The sequence below is a fragment of the Macadamia integrifolia genome, chromosome 5, assembly GCF_013358625.1.
Source record: "Macadamia integrifolia cultivar HAES 741 chromosome 5, SCU_Mint_v3, whole genome shotgun sequence".
Taxonomy (NCBI): domain Eukaryota; kingdom Viridiplantae; phylum Streptophyta; class Magnoliopsida; order Proteales; family Proteaceae; genus Macadamia; species Macadamia integrifolia.
This window is the reverse complement of record NC_056561.1, coordinates 44,365,169-44,381,977: the sequence shown is the minus strand read 5'-3', so window position 1 is coordinate 44,381,977 and position 16,809 is coordinate 44,365,169. Positions and strand designations below refer to the sequence as shown.

Here is a 16,809-nt window from a genome sequence, read left to right as displayed (position 1 = left end):
CAAAAAAAAAAAAAAAGAAACAAAAAGAAGCTGAGGAAGAGAAGTAGAGATGGAGAGTGTTAAATAGAGGTGAAAAAAGAACACAAGACTTAAGGCCTCAACCTTGGGATGGAGAGGGTTAAATAGAGGGGCAAAAAGAACACAAGACTTAAGGCCTTAACCTTGGGAATAGCATCATCACACTTTTTCTCTAGGATCTTTCTCACAGTTATGCACCACATAGGAATCAAAATTCCATCTGATCCATCCACTCCAACTAAGATTAATCCATCCCACCTTAACCCATTAGTCAATGAGGTATCCTTTTAAAACCCAAACCCTGATTAAGGGTACATAGCTTAATAATCTGAAGAATTCAGTTATAATAAAATATTGGGCTGTAGTTGGCAGAATTTCTGCATATGCCCATCTCAAATGCTGCTGATAATCCATATCATGTGAATGATAATTAAAATCCATATCAAATGCAACAAGAAAGAAATCACTTTAAGACATACACACATAAAAGGAGGATAGACATAATAAATATTTCTCAAAAAGAAAAAAATAGATCAATATTCCCATTGGGAAAAGGAACCTCATCCTAGAAAAAACAAAATCCAAGCAGATGAATGACAGAGGGGCATTAGGGGAAGGGAAGAAATCCCTGAGATGGCTCTTGGAGTTGCAAGGGAGAGAGGAATCGCACAAAGAAAAGGGGGGTGGCAGGGGGAAGGAGAATCGCACACAGCCAATGGCAGCCAAGCCACACAGGAAAATAAAGACATAAAAATGGAAATCAACCGAAATAGGAAACTACCCTAATAAAGCAAACCGACTCTACTTCTAACTTCTACGTACTCAACTTCCTAAGATAAACAGAATAAAGTAATGATAGTATTCCCCTAAATAAAATAGACTACTAAAATCCTACTAGACCAAGGACTCAAATATGGACCCGGTTCACCTCTGTTTGGATACCTAGATGGGTATGGATCGGTCCGATGCTATGCACCTGCATCAATGAAAACTTCTCTAAGGGATTCATAAAGGCATGTCTCCTGAGTCCAAAATCCTAACTCAAGCCTTGGGGAGGTGTTAGTAAGGGGAGAGAGTAATGAGGAGCATAATAGTAAATTTACCCTTTCCTTCACTAAGGAAACATCTTGGTATCTCACATTGAAGCATACTCTCCAACAAAAATATTCAAAAATCCAAACTAATCTTTGTGCCCCCTCATATTTGAGAAAATGAAAGACTACAAAGACTGACCCAAACCAAGCCATTTTTCTCCCTAAAGCTGCAAAATGTGGCCCCAAATTACAAGGTGGTCCCTTCCAGCTACCACGGTCCCCCCTCCCCCTCCTAGACAAAAAAGAATCTTGAAATTCTCTAGGGTTCCAATGACCCATTTTTTGAGAGAAGAACAAGAGACTTCTCGTTTATGGAACTTTTGTCCACTTCACAATTCCATTGAGCTGGCAAATGCTAGCACAAGGAAGCGTCCCTAATTCCGTTCCACGTGAAGGCTTGCAAGCAATGGTGGAGTCGGCGCAATTAGGGCTATCCTATCCCTGAAACAAGCAGTTCCTCTTTCAGCCCCTCCAAGCTGAGAGCAAGCTGAGTGAAATTCTCAATTAATAGATTCTGAAAACCCGCCCGCTCACAAATTTTGCCTATGCAAAAATGGGCCAGCTATCAATGTCACAACCAGAGTTCTTTACATAGTTTTCCAGCGAAGACCCTTCTCCAAGTTCACCTTTGAGCCACATAATTTTCACAAAATGAATGAAATGGCCTTCTAGGTGCAGATATATACCTCAGTAGCCACAAGAAGGCCACATGCATCTACCACAAACTGCAGCTTCTAATCTCCTAAAAATGAAGTTGGGCATCATTTTTCAGGTTCTTAGACCTCTTTATGTGATTATGCCAATGATGCAGATTGGATGATGGAGGACTTGCTTGCGGTCAGAAAGAAGAGAGAAGAGGTAGAGCACACAACTCGATTTCCAAAAACAGAACTCTGATCCCCAATTCCCAATCACGGGTGAGGTCTATCCACTTGCATGTATTTATTAAAAAAAAAGACATAAAATAGAAGTCTAACTAAACTAAGCTTCCTAGGCCCAACCAAGCCATGGAACCCTACATTCTCAAGATAATGGAGGAGCATAATCACAACTATTGGATGTGGTTTAATATTTTATTTTGGGCCTGTTTTGATAGTATATGGCTATGGGCATTTGTTTTAAGTGTTTTTATTTGTAATAGGCTCAATTACAAGGCCCAAATTTTAGGTCCAAAGGTGGTACACGAAATCAGAATTTGAGGATTAAAATGTTCATTTGCTACATGACAGCCTTGCAGCCTCTGGTCTAGTAAATAGAGGATAATGGAGTTCATCAGTTAGTACAAGTACATAAGCACCATCAACCTTGCCAAGAAAATAAATGATAAAGGCACTTTTTGGCGTTACAAAATGAAAATGGAAAAGGACATTACTCCTTTACAACATCCCCTCTCCCTTTGGTCCCCCAACTAAGATGTTGCTTGTGCCAGAGCTACTTTATATCAAGAGAACAAAATTAGTAACTGGCACACAATGTCTTAGATGACAAGTGGGTTCAGCGAAACAGCAACCAGAGTCAAAGCAACAGAGATCAGTAAATTATAACTTTCCCAACCATTTAGATCACCAGAATATGAAGTCAATCGTCATTTTAACATGGAAATCAATCAGAACTGAGAACTCACAGAATCTAATCAATATGTATACTAAAAAATATTTTTTTTCCACAAATTTATTGATCAAAAAATTTCAAATTTAGCATCCACCAAGAAAACAACGAGGAAGTAAGATGCAACCATTTTTTTAAACTTTAATGTGCAGCCATTACAAAGAAAAAAATAGTCCACTTGACTGAAGTCCTCCATTACATTCTCCAGGATTATTTGAATCTTTATCCAGCAATAAATGACCCCTAAACCATCTCCACAGAAAGGTAACTCGCATTGTAAACTGACTTACAATGAGCACAACCCACACATTAAGAACTAAATTATTTTTTCTTTCATAGCATATTTATGATAAATAAGGAGGGAGGGATGGACAGATGGGAGGGGAGAAACCCAATATCAACCCTGGAAGTCATATATGAAATTATGGATAAATAAACAACAGAAAACTCAGCCTACCAGCACCTAGCACTATAAAGGTACCATTTTTTTCAATTTTGTTTTGATGCTGTAACAAATTTACAAGTTACATGCAGGAAACAGCACTTACCGAGGCTTTAGGCATTGAAGGCATCATAGGAATCAACTGCCTTGATTGCTTTATGGCAAGCTCCTCTAGTCTCTGCGTCTCGACAGACAACTACAATCAAGTGCAAAAGAATGTCATGACCAATAGAGCAGCTCAAAACATTTGTAAGAAGGACGTAAGCAACAGCTCAGTTTACCTGGGGCGCAGTCCGAGCTCGTGCAGGAGCTTGTGCCAATGTTTCAGCCATGTTAAGACCAGTTGACGTGCTTGATACCACAGAGGATGAAGTTACAGGAGCACTTTGTTGAACTGATGACAATCCCATGCTATTGCTTCCAATGATCACAGGTACCTCTGCCAATGCCGAGGTCCAGCTATCACCCCCAATCACAGCCGAAGTAGCTATTGGCAAGCTCTGAACTGCTGTGCTCAAACCTGGGGAAGAGACCCTCCCTATATCAGCTCCTGCTTGTCTTTCTTCGACGCCAAGGGAGGGGAAGTCCCTTTCAAATGCAGCCTTGTGAATGCTGCTAACAATAGTGCCCCCACTTGGCAAACCATCGCTGTTGCTGTGATTGTTACTGTTGTTGCTCCCATTGTTAGAGTCAGCTGCTACTCTTCTGAGCCAGCCCTCACCTCGCTTCCCTGATATCATCGACTGTGAGCGCCTCAATGTATCCTTCTCAATCCTACCCGTAAGGATGTTATCCAAAGGATCGAAATAGTCTCGGACTCTGTAATCCCCCAGCACTGACCGATCTTTATCACGAAGGTCAAGGAGATCCTTCTCCCTGTCCCTGTCACGGTGACTCCTGGAAAAACTACTGTACGACCGTGAGTAGGAAGATATGTCCTTATCATGTATAGAGCCATTACTGCAAGAACTTCTACGAGAATAGTTTGAAGAGGATCGATCTGAAAATGTAGAACGAGAAGAATCGTATTCACTATTGCTCACTGAAGATCTGTTCCTTGTGTGAAGTGGCAAATTATGCTCATCTACAACAATGGAAACACTCGTTCAATATGGAAGCTCTCTAGAGATAAACTCCATCTTTCAAAAGAAAAATATAGAATAAGAAGTAAGGGAACTAATGGTACCTGAAGATGAAAGATGATGGGCTGTACTGCCACTCCCAGTTAAACTTCCAGTACTCTTCAGCCATTCTGGAACTAATGTAGGCTCACTTCTTTCCATAACGGACGTTGAACATGATCAGAGAGAATTGAAAAAGCAATCCCAATACGATATGCCTTCAAATTACATTCACTTCACTTCACTTCCATCAAAGTTTCCCAACAAAATTGCTATGTTACTGTACAAAATTAATCCAGCCTAACCATTAACCAGAAGGTGAAGCTCGTTTCAGTTGCACCTTAGCCAACAAAATCACTTGTCTAGACCCGCTAATCGATACAAAGAAAAATCCTGAAACCTCACTACTGATTCAATTATGGGGATTGAAATGACTGGGGAAAAACACAGAATCCAGAGGCACCTGTACAAGTGAAACCCTCCGACCTCCAGTTGAACAATTAAGATATACCCTCAAAATTATACTAGGGTTTCTGCTCTCTGTACAATACGTATCAATCCTGGAGGCCCGACTCGGATGAGCAATCTTTTCTGTGTTTACAATGCCAACGCAGAGAAAGCAATGACAATAGCAATAACGAAGAAAAGATTAGTAAGAACTATAAGGGCTTCTCTACGCCTCCATCTTCAATGAGAGATGGATTTGCAGTCCCCGAATAAAACTCTCAGAAGACCCTCATCTCTCCGAAGACTCAAATCTATAAATCCCAAAAACAGAAGTTTATCCTTTAGCGAGCAATGAAGGAACCAAAAATCCACTTGCCCAAAAATTCAAGCCCATTACAGTTACCACGGGAAACACCATGCCCTAGAATCAGGAACCAAAACAAACAGACACTAACTATAGGATCAGAAAATAAAAATTGTGAATCAAAACTATGGAAAATTAAATGGAAGCCCACCAGGGAGAATCCAGAAACAAGGGTCGAACAGAAAAGAAAAATGGTTTGAAACGGAGATTGAAGAACTAACCCTTGTTTCTTAAAGTTTGATGAACAAGCGAAACAGGCTTGTTTCACCGCCGGCAATCCTTACCGTAGGATCCAATAACAGAAACCCTAAACGTCCGATAACCGCCAAGTGTTTTCCAATGCTAAGTAGGTTTCAGAAATAATCCCAAAACGAAGAGTTTCAAACGCAAAACGACAGCTTCAATCGAGGAGAGAAGGGAGCGAGAGAGACTTACGATGGAATTGGAGACTTAGAGAATAACCCTTTGTGTCTTTCGTTGTTTGCTGGAGAGAGCGATTAGAGGGAGAGAACGGACGCGCTTTCGTGGCCGCCGTGAGGAAGCAAGAGAGAGTGAGGGTTTTATCCGAGAGCGATGGAGCGAAGGGGGTCTCTACGTTTTTGTCTGTTAGGTTTGCTGAAGCAAAACGTATGAACTATGAAGAGCAGCCTAGCCTCTATGTGACTTTGTCTCCCTTACTCCTAAAAAAACCCTTTGTTTCTCTACTCCTAAAAACAACCCTTTTTGTTTAATTGAATTGCCTCACAGCCCTCCTCACCTTCAAAAAATCCCCTTACACAGGAGATATATTGTAAGAGTTCATAGATATTACTTTCTACCTATCTATACATATATAATAATAATAATAATATATAATATTCTTAATTGGTATATGATATATGATTGTGAAACTAGAGCCAATTTGGAATCCCTGATTGCTAATGGCCATTGTCTTCCCCTATTGTCTCCCCTTATCTGATATATTTCTTCTCGTTATAAGTCCATTTGTTTTTCTTTGTTCCTTTCCACCCTTGTATACATGAGAAAGTCACATGTCTATAGTGCTATATCAAGCCACATTATCAAGACAAACAATTTAGTGGGTCCCTCTTATACAGTATTTATAACAAAAATTAATAGATTCATTAACCATATGATATAAGTTTTATTTATTTATTAGATAATAGATTTTTTTTTTCTTTTTTGGGACCAAAAATTAGACAATAGATTTGATGTACATATTTATTAGAGGACGATAGAACTATAAAATACTATAAAGATTTATAGGATTCCAGTACTACACAGGAAGCCAGTACTACATAGGAAGCCAATTGTAAAGCATTCGTTTTCTATCATTTCATGTGTCTACATTCTATATAGCCTCAATACAAAATTAGTTTGATTCCAAATAATTAGAAGAATTAGACTAATCTGTAGATTTCTTTTATAAAACCATCCTCCTTCGCAAGAAAGATATGACATTTATGAGATTTAATCATATTTCAACTTCATATAGAGGCATTCAAGGATGTTCCACAAAATTTGGGAATAACAAAAACATCGGTTCGACTAGTACACATAAAACTCTTCCATATCTTTATAATTATATCATGATATGATACAATCATCTTAAGTACAAATTCATTACCAAATAATCTATATGATTATGAAATCTTAAGGTGTTTAATGGGTATCTCAAAGAAAATTGCATATTCCCGAGCTAGATTCCATCTCATGTATCAATTGCCTTCGCACGTAAACTATGTAGTTCCTATGCCTTAAGAAACCACTTAATATGTTTTCACTCATTTTATCATTCAAAATGCTCCTTATGTAAGATTTATACAGATTATTGTTCATAATAATCATTGTTATTTCGATAGCACAGTGCCAACAAAACAACCCTTGAACATTGTCTAACAATGTATGATTTCGTTTTTCTACCACATCATACAATATTGATGTCTTCGGACATTTCAATAAGTGAAGCGATCTTATACTGTTTTATGTATCCCAAGGAATATGGGGCAAATACTTCCACTTGATTTAATCTAGAGTAAACACTCATATCTTTGACAAGTTAGGCCCGTTTGATAACGTTTCAAGAAACGCGTCTCTGTGTCCAAAAAATGGGAGAAATGGAACAATAAGAGCCCGTTTGGTATCGTTTATGTTCCAGAAACGCCGTTTCGTGTCAAAAACGAAAATTTCAGTTTATGTGTCAAAATGCAGTTTTTAAACGAAATATTGTTTCAAAATTTCAGACTTTTATCGGGAACGATCTTTTTTTTGTTTTTTTGGTAAAATGGAATGAAACTGGGAAGACAGAACTCCGAAATGGAGTTTCGTCCAATCTCGTTTTTTTCAGTTTTGTTTTCACTTGTTGTTCCAAAAAAACATAAACAGACCATAAGTGCACAAAACAAAAGATTATGTTTTTTCGTTCCAATAAAACAAAAAATAACTAAAAACATTTTTTTATAACGATACCAAACGGAGCCTAAGTGTCTGAGAAAAATGTTTCGTTTCACTTGTTTTTCATAAATAGAAATATAAATTTCTACCTATTTATAGTTAAATAAACTACACAGGCGAAACAAGTTCTCGTTGTTTCTGAAAACGACTCGTGGTCATTCTTTTGTTGGTTACTATCGACTTCCAGAAAAATAATTTATCAAACACCTTAAATTCCGTTATTGTTTATAGAAATGGAAATTTATTTTTCTGTCGTTTCTTGAAACAGAAACAATATAAACGTTATCAAACGGGCCCTTAGTTTTTATTGGATAGCCTATATCAGTATAAAACAACTCCATAACAAATCACTTTTCAACATTTTGGTGAAATAGCTTATCAATCATATTTCCTCGTAAACAAGATTCATAGGTTCGCAAAGTATTTTCCTTTAGTCGATATGATGACTAATGTTTCACCAATTTTAAGTTCCGTCAACTCCATATAACCTAATTACTAGGTCTACATCAGGAATAAGTCTTTTAAAACCTCAAGTCAGTCATGAGTCCTCTTATTGGGGCAGGCCTAGCCTGAACTTGACTCAAGGCTTGGAAAAATCCAACACTAGCCCTAAGTCATGGTCGGGCTAGGTTGACCCTTATTAGCCCTTGTTCGTAAATTATGCCAACCTACAAGGAACTTGGAATTGTTATAACCCAATAATGATCTTAGCTACATGGAAGAAATATAAACAAACAAAAGAATTTGACCTGATGTTGAATCAATTGTTGTTGAAGATGATAAGTGTTAGTTTTATCTGTGTAGTGGCATGAACTCTCACCGAATTTATTTTGATATAATAGAACATATCATATATGTGATTCATGTTGCAACATTAATTCTCACCAACATTTTCTTGATATAATAGCATTTGCATTATAATAAACAATGATATTTATAAAATAAAAAAAATTAGTCTATTGAAAGAAGTTAAGAACCCAAGATGGCAACCAAAAGAAGAAAGAAGCAGAAGAAGAACATGGTTGGGTTGGGTTGGGCTGGGCTGGGCTCGCCCCAACCTCAACCCTAGCTTGGCCTGCCCTTGACTCAGGGCTTGAAAATCCCAATATTCTTGTAGTTGAGATATCTCAATCCATATTTTATTCAATTCGACTGGCCAAACTTGCACCACTATTAATTGCAAGTGCCAAATGTTTGTGAAACACACATGAGCACACAAATTTTACAAAAAATTGGTGTTTCCTCGAATAGTAAGAATGGATAATAAATTTGAATATCATATAAACTGATGAAGTATAAAGATAACATGAGAATTAAAAACAATGTTTCAAATATATATTAAAAACTAAAAAAAAAAACAAAAAACAAAACCTACCCCAATTAGCTCATAAGAGTTAAAAGGTCAATATTAAACAGGCTCTCACGAGTCAAAAAAACAACGAGTAACTTGATCAACACTCATATTGAACTAAATATCGAAGTAATAAGTACCAATCAATATATGCAACTCAAACACGGAACACCATTCAATCGTGATTTGACATAAAATGATGGATGAAGGTGTTGACATTATCTATAAAATCAATAGATCCAAAAATAGCACCACAAACTAAAAATGGGACCAACCATTGCGATGGGAAAATTATGATGCGAACACGAGGGGGCTTTTCAGGATAGTTATGCTCGAAAACCAGTTGCAACCCCAAAAACACCACCCCAAATTTTAGAGACAAATTTATGAATCCAATGTCTAGCAAAACCAACGGAAAAGAAACAGCGTCACTACTATCACTTCTGTTGAGTATTACAAAACCAACCTTAATATTTCATTATCAACTGTTAAGTGAATTGTGGTCACTATTTATTGTTTCATTGTTAGAATATAACGCGTTACCCCCTTAGCAAGGGAAGTCATTTAAAGATTTGTTTTTCACATTCTCAATTGAATTTTCTTATTTATTTTGTTTTTTCATGAGGGGGTAGTGTTATATGTGTGGTACAATGATCCTTGCTCCGACACAAGGAGTGACCACTGCACCTTTCCTGATCGATGCCGTGCATGCTCTCGTGAGCTAATATGCCCCACAAAGAACTTTCTTTGTTTTAATAATTACAATTTTTTTAAAGTACGAGTTAACTGAATCATTTTAATTCATTTAACTAATTACTAAGGAAATAACTAAAATAGAAGAAATCTTATCAAAAAAATTAAATACATCGAAACGAGATTGATAAAAATTTACTTTCACCACATAATCAGTAAAAACATCTGATTGAAAGAAGGGTAAAAGGAATAAGGTCCCTGGTCGAGTTCTCTCCGCCAAGACATGAGGAGTGAGAAAATATCACATTAGCCCTGTGTGGTTGATGTCTCTGCCTGTTTTTACATTTACCCACATAATGATGCAACAGCCACGCGACCAGAGACAGTTTTATCGCATGCAAATTTTTTTTTTTTTTTTTTTTATTTATTTGACCTTGTGAGTCGGGTCGCGTCGGTCCCACACTCCCAGCGCGTAGCGTTTCCAGTTTCCAAGTCACCTGGGACGACGTTTACTAGTAACCTCGCCGTGGACTTGAAAAAATTCCATTATTTACCCAGTCAGCAATTTCTCTACGAAACAAATATCTCGTCCGATCAAAGCAGTCAGCAGACTCAGCTATTCATTTCATAAAAGTCTATTCACGCGCACAAATCCATCACTCCAAAACAGAATCACACATACACACTGAGATGAAAACCAGAGAAACCCCGTCAGACGTTAGGACAAAAGAAGCTGAAAAGACAGCAACAGGCAGCACCATATAAATGAAGAGAGAGAAAAGAGCGAGTATGCTTTTGCTTTTTAGTGTTTTCTTTTGAGTTAATGGCGCGAGAGGCTTTGCTCTCGCCGGAGACGAGCATCTCTGATGGACGATCTGCGACGACTCTTCCGTAGACGAAGCAGTGATGATGTTTCATCTGTTGATATGGTGGATCCGAAGCAGAAGCCGAAGCTTGAACGTCGCAACGCACTCAGGAATATTGACTACGATTCTTCTCCTTCTTCCTCCGATGATATGTCCTCCCGTCTCCGAACTCGATCGCTTGATATCATCACTTTGGACAAGAATACTAGTTTCAGACTAGAAGGTAACGAAGGTGAGTTCGACCGGCTCTGCGAGACTCTGGGGCTTTCAGGTCCTGAAGATTTTGCAATTCCAGCGGCTGCTTGGGAGGCTAGAAAAGCTCGTTCTTCCTCTGATGTTTTCCCTAGGTCTCGATTCAGTCGGATCGATAAACTCACTAAGCCAGAGGAGGAGGAAGAGGAGAGACTTAAAGCTAGGGTTAGGGTTAATGATGAAGAGGCAGTGTTGCGTGACCTTACTACGTCAAACGACTCTAAAAATTCACTTGGTGTGGGCCCTTCTGCCACTACCGCCTGCGGTGGTGATGGTGGTGGCGTCGCCGGAGGTGGAGGAGGAATTAAAGGGGTTCGCCCGCCACTGCTCACTCCGCCGCCTTTGAAGGGTAGGTATGTCGATGATATGTCTTCGGCCTCGACATGGGATATAATGAGGTCTTTTGCGCCTGAGGATGAAAGGGGTTCGTCCTCGTGTCCGGTAAGGAGTTTAGATTCGAGCTCATCTGATAAGGAGGACGAGGTTGGTGTTAGTGGAGATCGGGAAGAGCTTAATGATGGGGAAGTTGTTGGGAGAGAAGAACAGCATGGAAATGAAGTGAGAGGTAGGGAGACTACTGTTATGTCAGATTCGCCTATATTTTTAACATCAAACGATGAGGATTCTTCGAGTGCAACCACGGAAACCACATACAATATTTCGCCTGATGGGTTTTTCAGACGAAACATCACTTCCTGGCAACGAGGCGATATGCTTGGAAGTGGGTCGTTTGGGACTGTGTATGAAGCGTTCACCGAGTAAGAGCACTGCTATCAATGCTTTCTGCGTTCTCACTTTTTTCCTGTTTTGGTTGCATTGTTTTGTTCTCCATTTTGCAATTATGCTATGTTACTGCGTTCATAAAAGTCTTCTAGACACGAACAATTACTAAACAGGTCCTTTAACGAATCCCTTCCCATTGGCTTTGAGAATGTTGAAGCTCTTGTACATAGAGTCTGAAATAGTAAAATTTTAAATTAAAAATCTGTAAGATTCTGCCGGGAAAGGACAGAGAGGCAACTTCTAAGGCTCGTCCTCAGTGTCCAGTGTCCTAATGGTATCCGTGCCAAGATACTATATACTATTCTACCCTAGACACTTAGATCTGGCGATATAATTTTAGTCATGGTTAAACAGACATATCAACCAGCACTTTCATGTTCCACGTCTAACAATCAATCAATTTGTGGCAGACGTTTTGAATCAAGATTGATTTTACCAAAATATCAAATAAGAATTTTATAGAGGAAATTTTTGGTTTCCTTCTTGCTATTGTGGCAATCAAATATGAAGCATAAAAGTCATCTTTATGCTTCATTTTAGAGACAATTAACAGAGTGGTGGCAAAAATCTGTCTTATCATACAATTGGGACGAAGTGATATGTGATGATTTTAGTTTCGAAGATGCAAAAGAAGAGGACAAATGCATTTAAGGGTGGAACTGAGTTTTGTGAGGAGGAATTGTAGGCAGCTAAACCCTAGAAAACAGGTCTGGTAAATCCATGATAGCATAAGATAAAACATAGAACAAGTGGAAGTCTGAAGCTAAAAATTCTTCACACATTTCTTGAGTTGTAGTTCTCAAACATTTAATGGAGGATTTGGCCTTTGAAAATTCAGAAAGTCTTGTTTACCCTAACTTTTTCTCTCTAGCATTTTTGGAATCTCTCACTTGAGAAGATACACAAAGGCACACACGCTTACTCTTCACTGGCTTTCTTTCAAACGAAATTGAGATTGGAAAAGAAAAGGGGTCTTTTGTTTTACTTATTCTTAGGTTTTATTTTGTTAAAATGAAAGATTAAAACTCTATTGAGCAATTTTGGACTTTCTAGACCCAAAATGAGGTACGAAAGCCTATACCAAACACTGCCTATGAAGGGACCAATTTTAATTTAAAAAAAAATGTAATATGCTTTAAAGACATATATGTTTGAATCACTACTCTGAACATATTGAAATACACCCCGTTTTATATTCTTAGAAGTGTTTTATTAATTATTTAAGAAGGGAATAGGAAGAAAGGTACCAACCAATATAATATTATATATAGGAAAAAGAATTGTCTAAGAGTGTATATATAGGAAAAAAGAACTTTGTCCGGGAGCGTGGCCTATGCCAGCGCTCCCATGTGTCTATCTCTCTCTCTTCCCCCATGTAAAAAGTCATCTTGGACCCTTGTTTTGGGGGAGGAGAGAGATAGATACAAGGAGCGTTGGCATAGGCCGTGCTCCCGGACGGAGAAGCACTTCCCTATATGTATATATAGGGATTGAGTTCCTTGTCCAGCTGCGTAGCATATGCTGCACGGCCTGGCAGCATTCTTTTCCCCATATATATATGTATGGTAACTAAAAATAGGACTTGAAAGAACATTCTCCTCAATGTCCCGTATGAACATAGAAGTTTAATTGCTTCATCTTTTTCCAATAATCTCTGACACTATTGTAAATAAGAAGCTGTTGTTCACAACTTTGTCTCACCTCACCAAGGGAGATATGTAACACTTAAGAAACAACTTTTCTTCTCGAGAAAGAACTTTTGGTTCTTATTATGTTTCAAAATTTAAACTAATCAGACATATGTTTAGAAATATTAAATTTGTCATGATAAAGGTCATGAATTCATACCTTTTGACTTCAATAGTGGCTTTCTACAACATTGGTGTCTTTGATTCTTCCCATTGATACCCCATATTAAGTGACATTTCTATGTCATGCCCTACAATTAAATTTATATTATCTTTTAATTATTAGGAATTTTAATTATTAGGAAAAAAGCCTTTAACAACCTATACTTCTGCCATGACTAGGGGGGATTGAAGTGAACAAAAATTGTAATGTAGGAGATCCCTTTATAAAAATAATGATGAATTATCTATACCAAGAAATTTGATTAGTGTTTTTTATGCTGATCTAAAGTATTAAATATAAAAATACAGAGGAGAATTATTAGGGATGAATGTTTTCTATCCGGCACACTAGGGAAGGGCTCCTTTGATGACCTAAAGTATTTCCTATGTGGCATTTTGGATGGGCCCAAATTTTGTTGGCTTCTAGACTCTAGGATCTCTACCCACTTGTCAGGTTCTAGCCCAAATGAAATAGGTCATGTGGCAACATAAAACATTAAAAATCCAGGGACTAGGGTTGGGTGCATTCCAATATATGGAGCACCGCTGGAAATAAATAGATGCATGGACATACACGAGAGGGTATTTGATTGAATTTGTATATGAAACTTTGACTATGTGGCCAACCCAGACCTTTACCTATCTATCTAATGGCCGGATTGCCACATCATCATACGTGGTAGAACTAGGTGGATTGTGAAGGGAGGCTTTCCTTGTCAGGGCCATATTGTGGTATCCCAATAATTAACAGATATATTTTTTTTAAATGTCATTATTTTAGAGAACCGATCAATGATCACCATGATAGAGCCTTCACTCCTTTGTGTTCTAGGTATACCAACCAAAGCTTAAGCCTAGTATTGATAGTCCTTTCAAGGTATTAGAAGAGATTGGAGAAAATGCTTATAAAATTGAACTCCCTAGTCCCTAGTGACTATGTTGTTTCGGAAACGTTCAATGTTGCAAACCTTTCTCCTTACCATGAAGAAGAAAAACCAGAAAATTCATACACGAGTTTGCGCACAGTAGAAGCATCTGATGCAAGAACAAAAATCCAGCCCACTAGGCCCACAAGCCTAAGACAAAGGACTGAAGCTGGAAATAGTAGTTGTTGTCCACTATTTTGGGGTAACTTCACAGTGACATTTGTACCAACTCAAAAGGAACTAGAACTCGAGCCATATATTACTATATATGGATAGAAAGGTCTAGACGTCTATTTTCCAACAAAAAAAAATTGTGCGTCATTAGCTATTTTCTAGGATTTATGGTCATTTTGGTTAACAGTGTCAGGGTTGGTTGCAGACTCTTGAATTTCTAGAATTCTTCTTATTTATTTATTTATTTTTGGTGGGTAGGGAGGGAAGTAGGTAACAGCTAGGAGGCTCGAACTTGAGACCTCCTGGTGAGCATGGGTTTTTCACACACCACAGTTCACCAACTGCGCTAGGCAGTTGTTATTAGAATTCTTCTTATTAGTCCAACTTTCATTCAAATTCGGTTCTAGAAAGTCATGGGCACCTCAAACATTACATTTCTTAACTCTTCAAGATCTGAAAATTGCCTTTCAAGATTCCCCCGGTCTTTTCTTTTGTATGATTGTTTGTCTTCTCAATTAGTCTTAAACTCTTAACTTCTATTTTGGAAATTGCCTATGCTTGGAAGGTTGTTCCATGCTCATCTATATAAGCTTGTATCAATGAATGAAATGCATACTCGAGTTGATTCGACCATTTCAACTGATATTTCCTAGAAATCGACTGGAGTGCCTATAAAATGACTCATTTTCCCACATATCGACTGTTTTTGTTGGGAAATAGTGGATTGAAGCAAAAAAAGTCAAATTTCTTTCTAAATCTTTGATTCTAGTCACACATTTTGCACAACCTAACTACGTAAAGAAGAGTACGTGGAGGAAAAAGGTAAACCTGATTTTCTCCAAAATTCATTGTTTTGTACAATGTAGTTGTATACATAATAGAATGCTCTCAATTTTTATATGTTAGTTAGGATGACCCAATCTACGCATTCATGGTGTTGAAATCATTTGTTTTAATCATGTATTTCCATTTCTAGTATGTAACTTATATGTAGACTTAGGCTAGTGTACAACTTCACTCAACGTACTCTAGCAAACTTGGGTCAACATCACAAGTAACATTTTAGGTTTTTTTTCATGAAACTAATTTATGGAGTAGGTTAGAAATGTAAAAAATAGAATGTACATAAAAGTTAGACCCCCCCCCCAAAAAAAAAGTTTTGAGGTTGAAACCATGGTTTTCACCAAGTCAAGAAAAAATCCATGACTTCCTTGAAATTTCGGTTTTGACCTTGGTTTGGGTCGAAACCCTGGTTGAAACCCGATATTAGAACCTTGGTTGATTTATAAGTTCATTTGAGCCTTTGGCCATTGAGAAGAAGTAGTTCTTCTTGAGTTGCTCTTATCCCTTAGGTGGATTTCCTCTGGGCGGCGAGTTATTTTCTTTTGAAGCAGTCACTTTTGTTATCTCCTACTTATTTAGAATTTTTCCGGCGTCAAATTGGTATAGGCCATGTGGCAAAATAAATCTTTGAAAATCTAGGGTTTAGGCTTGGGTGCATTCCAATACATGGACTGCTGAAATTGCATAGGTGCATGGGCATACCCGAGAGGGTATTTTATTAAATTTTTGTATTAAAATTTTCATGCACAGCCAGGTTTTTTTTTGTGGTGTGGGGTGGGGTGGGGTGGGGTGGGGGCAGAGGGAGGGAGGGATGTCACATTTTATGGGAAGGTGTTGTCCTTTGTTAATTGTTTTGATGCTCGTACATTGTGGCTCTTTGGTTGATTTATTCTGATGTTTTGAAGAGTAGAATACTTTCTTGATATTGTAATTGCATTTTACACAAGTTGATTAGTTCTGATGTTCTACTGCAATCTCATTAACATTGTTCTTTTGCAGTGATGGATTCTTTTTTGCTGTAAAAGAGGTTTCTTTGCTTGACCCAAGTCAGCAAAGCATTCATCAACTTGAGCAGGTTGGGCAGTTTTCAATCCTGATGAATTGCCCTTTGCTTTTTGGCTTTTCGTTTTGTTCCATCTCTTTTTAATCTTGCTCCTACGTCTGACCGTGAGCATAAAAAAATTATCAAGTTGCTCTTATCTTTGGCAGTGCTCATTATTTTGAAACTGAAATTTTCAATCCTAGTGAATTGACTATTGGTTTTTGGTTTTTGGGTTTTGGCTTTTCGTTTTGTTCCATCTCTTTTTAATCCTGCTCCTAAGTCTGACCGTGAGCGTAAAAAAATTATCAAGTTGCTCATACCTTTGGCAGTGCTCATTATTTTGAAATTGAAATTTTCTTTTTTCTAATTATTGCAGGAAATTGCTCTTTTAAAGGAGTTTGAACATGAGAATATTGTCCACTACCTTGGAACAGACAGGGTACTGTATCCTTATCTTTTATGACTTAGGTGACATGTGTTC

At 37.8% G+C, this 16,809-nt stretch overlaps 2 protein-coding genes across 2 annotated transcripts in view; one reads left to right on the top strand and one right to left on the bottom strand.

Moving 5' to 3' along the window:
- The window catches only part of LOC122077939, a 9,413-nt gene extending 3,581 nt beyond the window's left edge, over positions 1-5,832 (bottom strand). Inside the window, exons 1-4 of the mRNA XM_042643827.1 lie at positions 5,530-5,832; positions 4,349-5,151; positions 3,444-4,246; positions 3,269-3,358 (exon numbers count right to left, since the gene is read on the bottom strand). Of these exons, the coding sequence (XP_042499761.1) occupies positions 3,269-3,358; positions 3,444-4,246; positions 4,349-4,445 (990 nt within the window). The 5' untranslated portion in view covers positions 4,446-5,151; positions 5,530-5,832. The remainder of the gene's footprint in view (positions 1-3,268; positions 3,359-3,443; positions 4,247-4,348; positions 5,152-5,529) is intronic.
- Positions 5,833-10,243: 4,411 nt separating this feature from the next.
- The window catches only part of LOC122080154 (mitogen-activated protein kinase kinase kinase 1-like), a 50,461-nt gene continuing 43,895 nt past the window's right edge, over positions 10,244-16,809 (top strand). Inside the window, exons 1-3 of the mRNA XM_042647061.1 lie at positions 10,244-11,468; positions 16,286-16,361; positions 16,705-16,767. Of these exons, the coding sequence (XP_042502995.1) occupies positions 10,459-11,468; positions 16,286-16,361; positions 16,705-16,767 (1,149 nt within the window). The 5' untranslated portion in view covers positions 10,244-10,458. The remainder of the gene's footprint in view (positions 11,469-16,285; positions 16,362-16,704; positions 16,768-16,809) is intronic.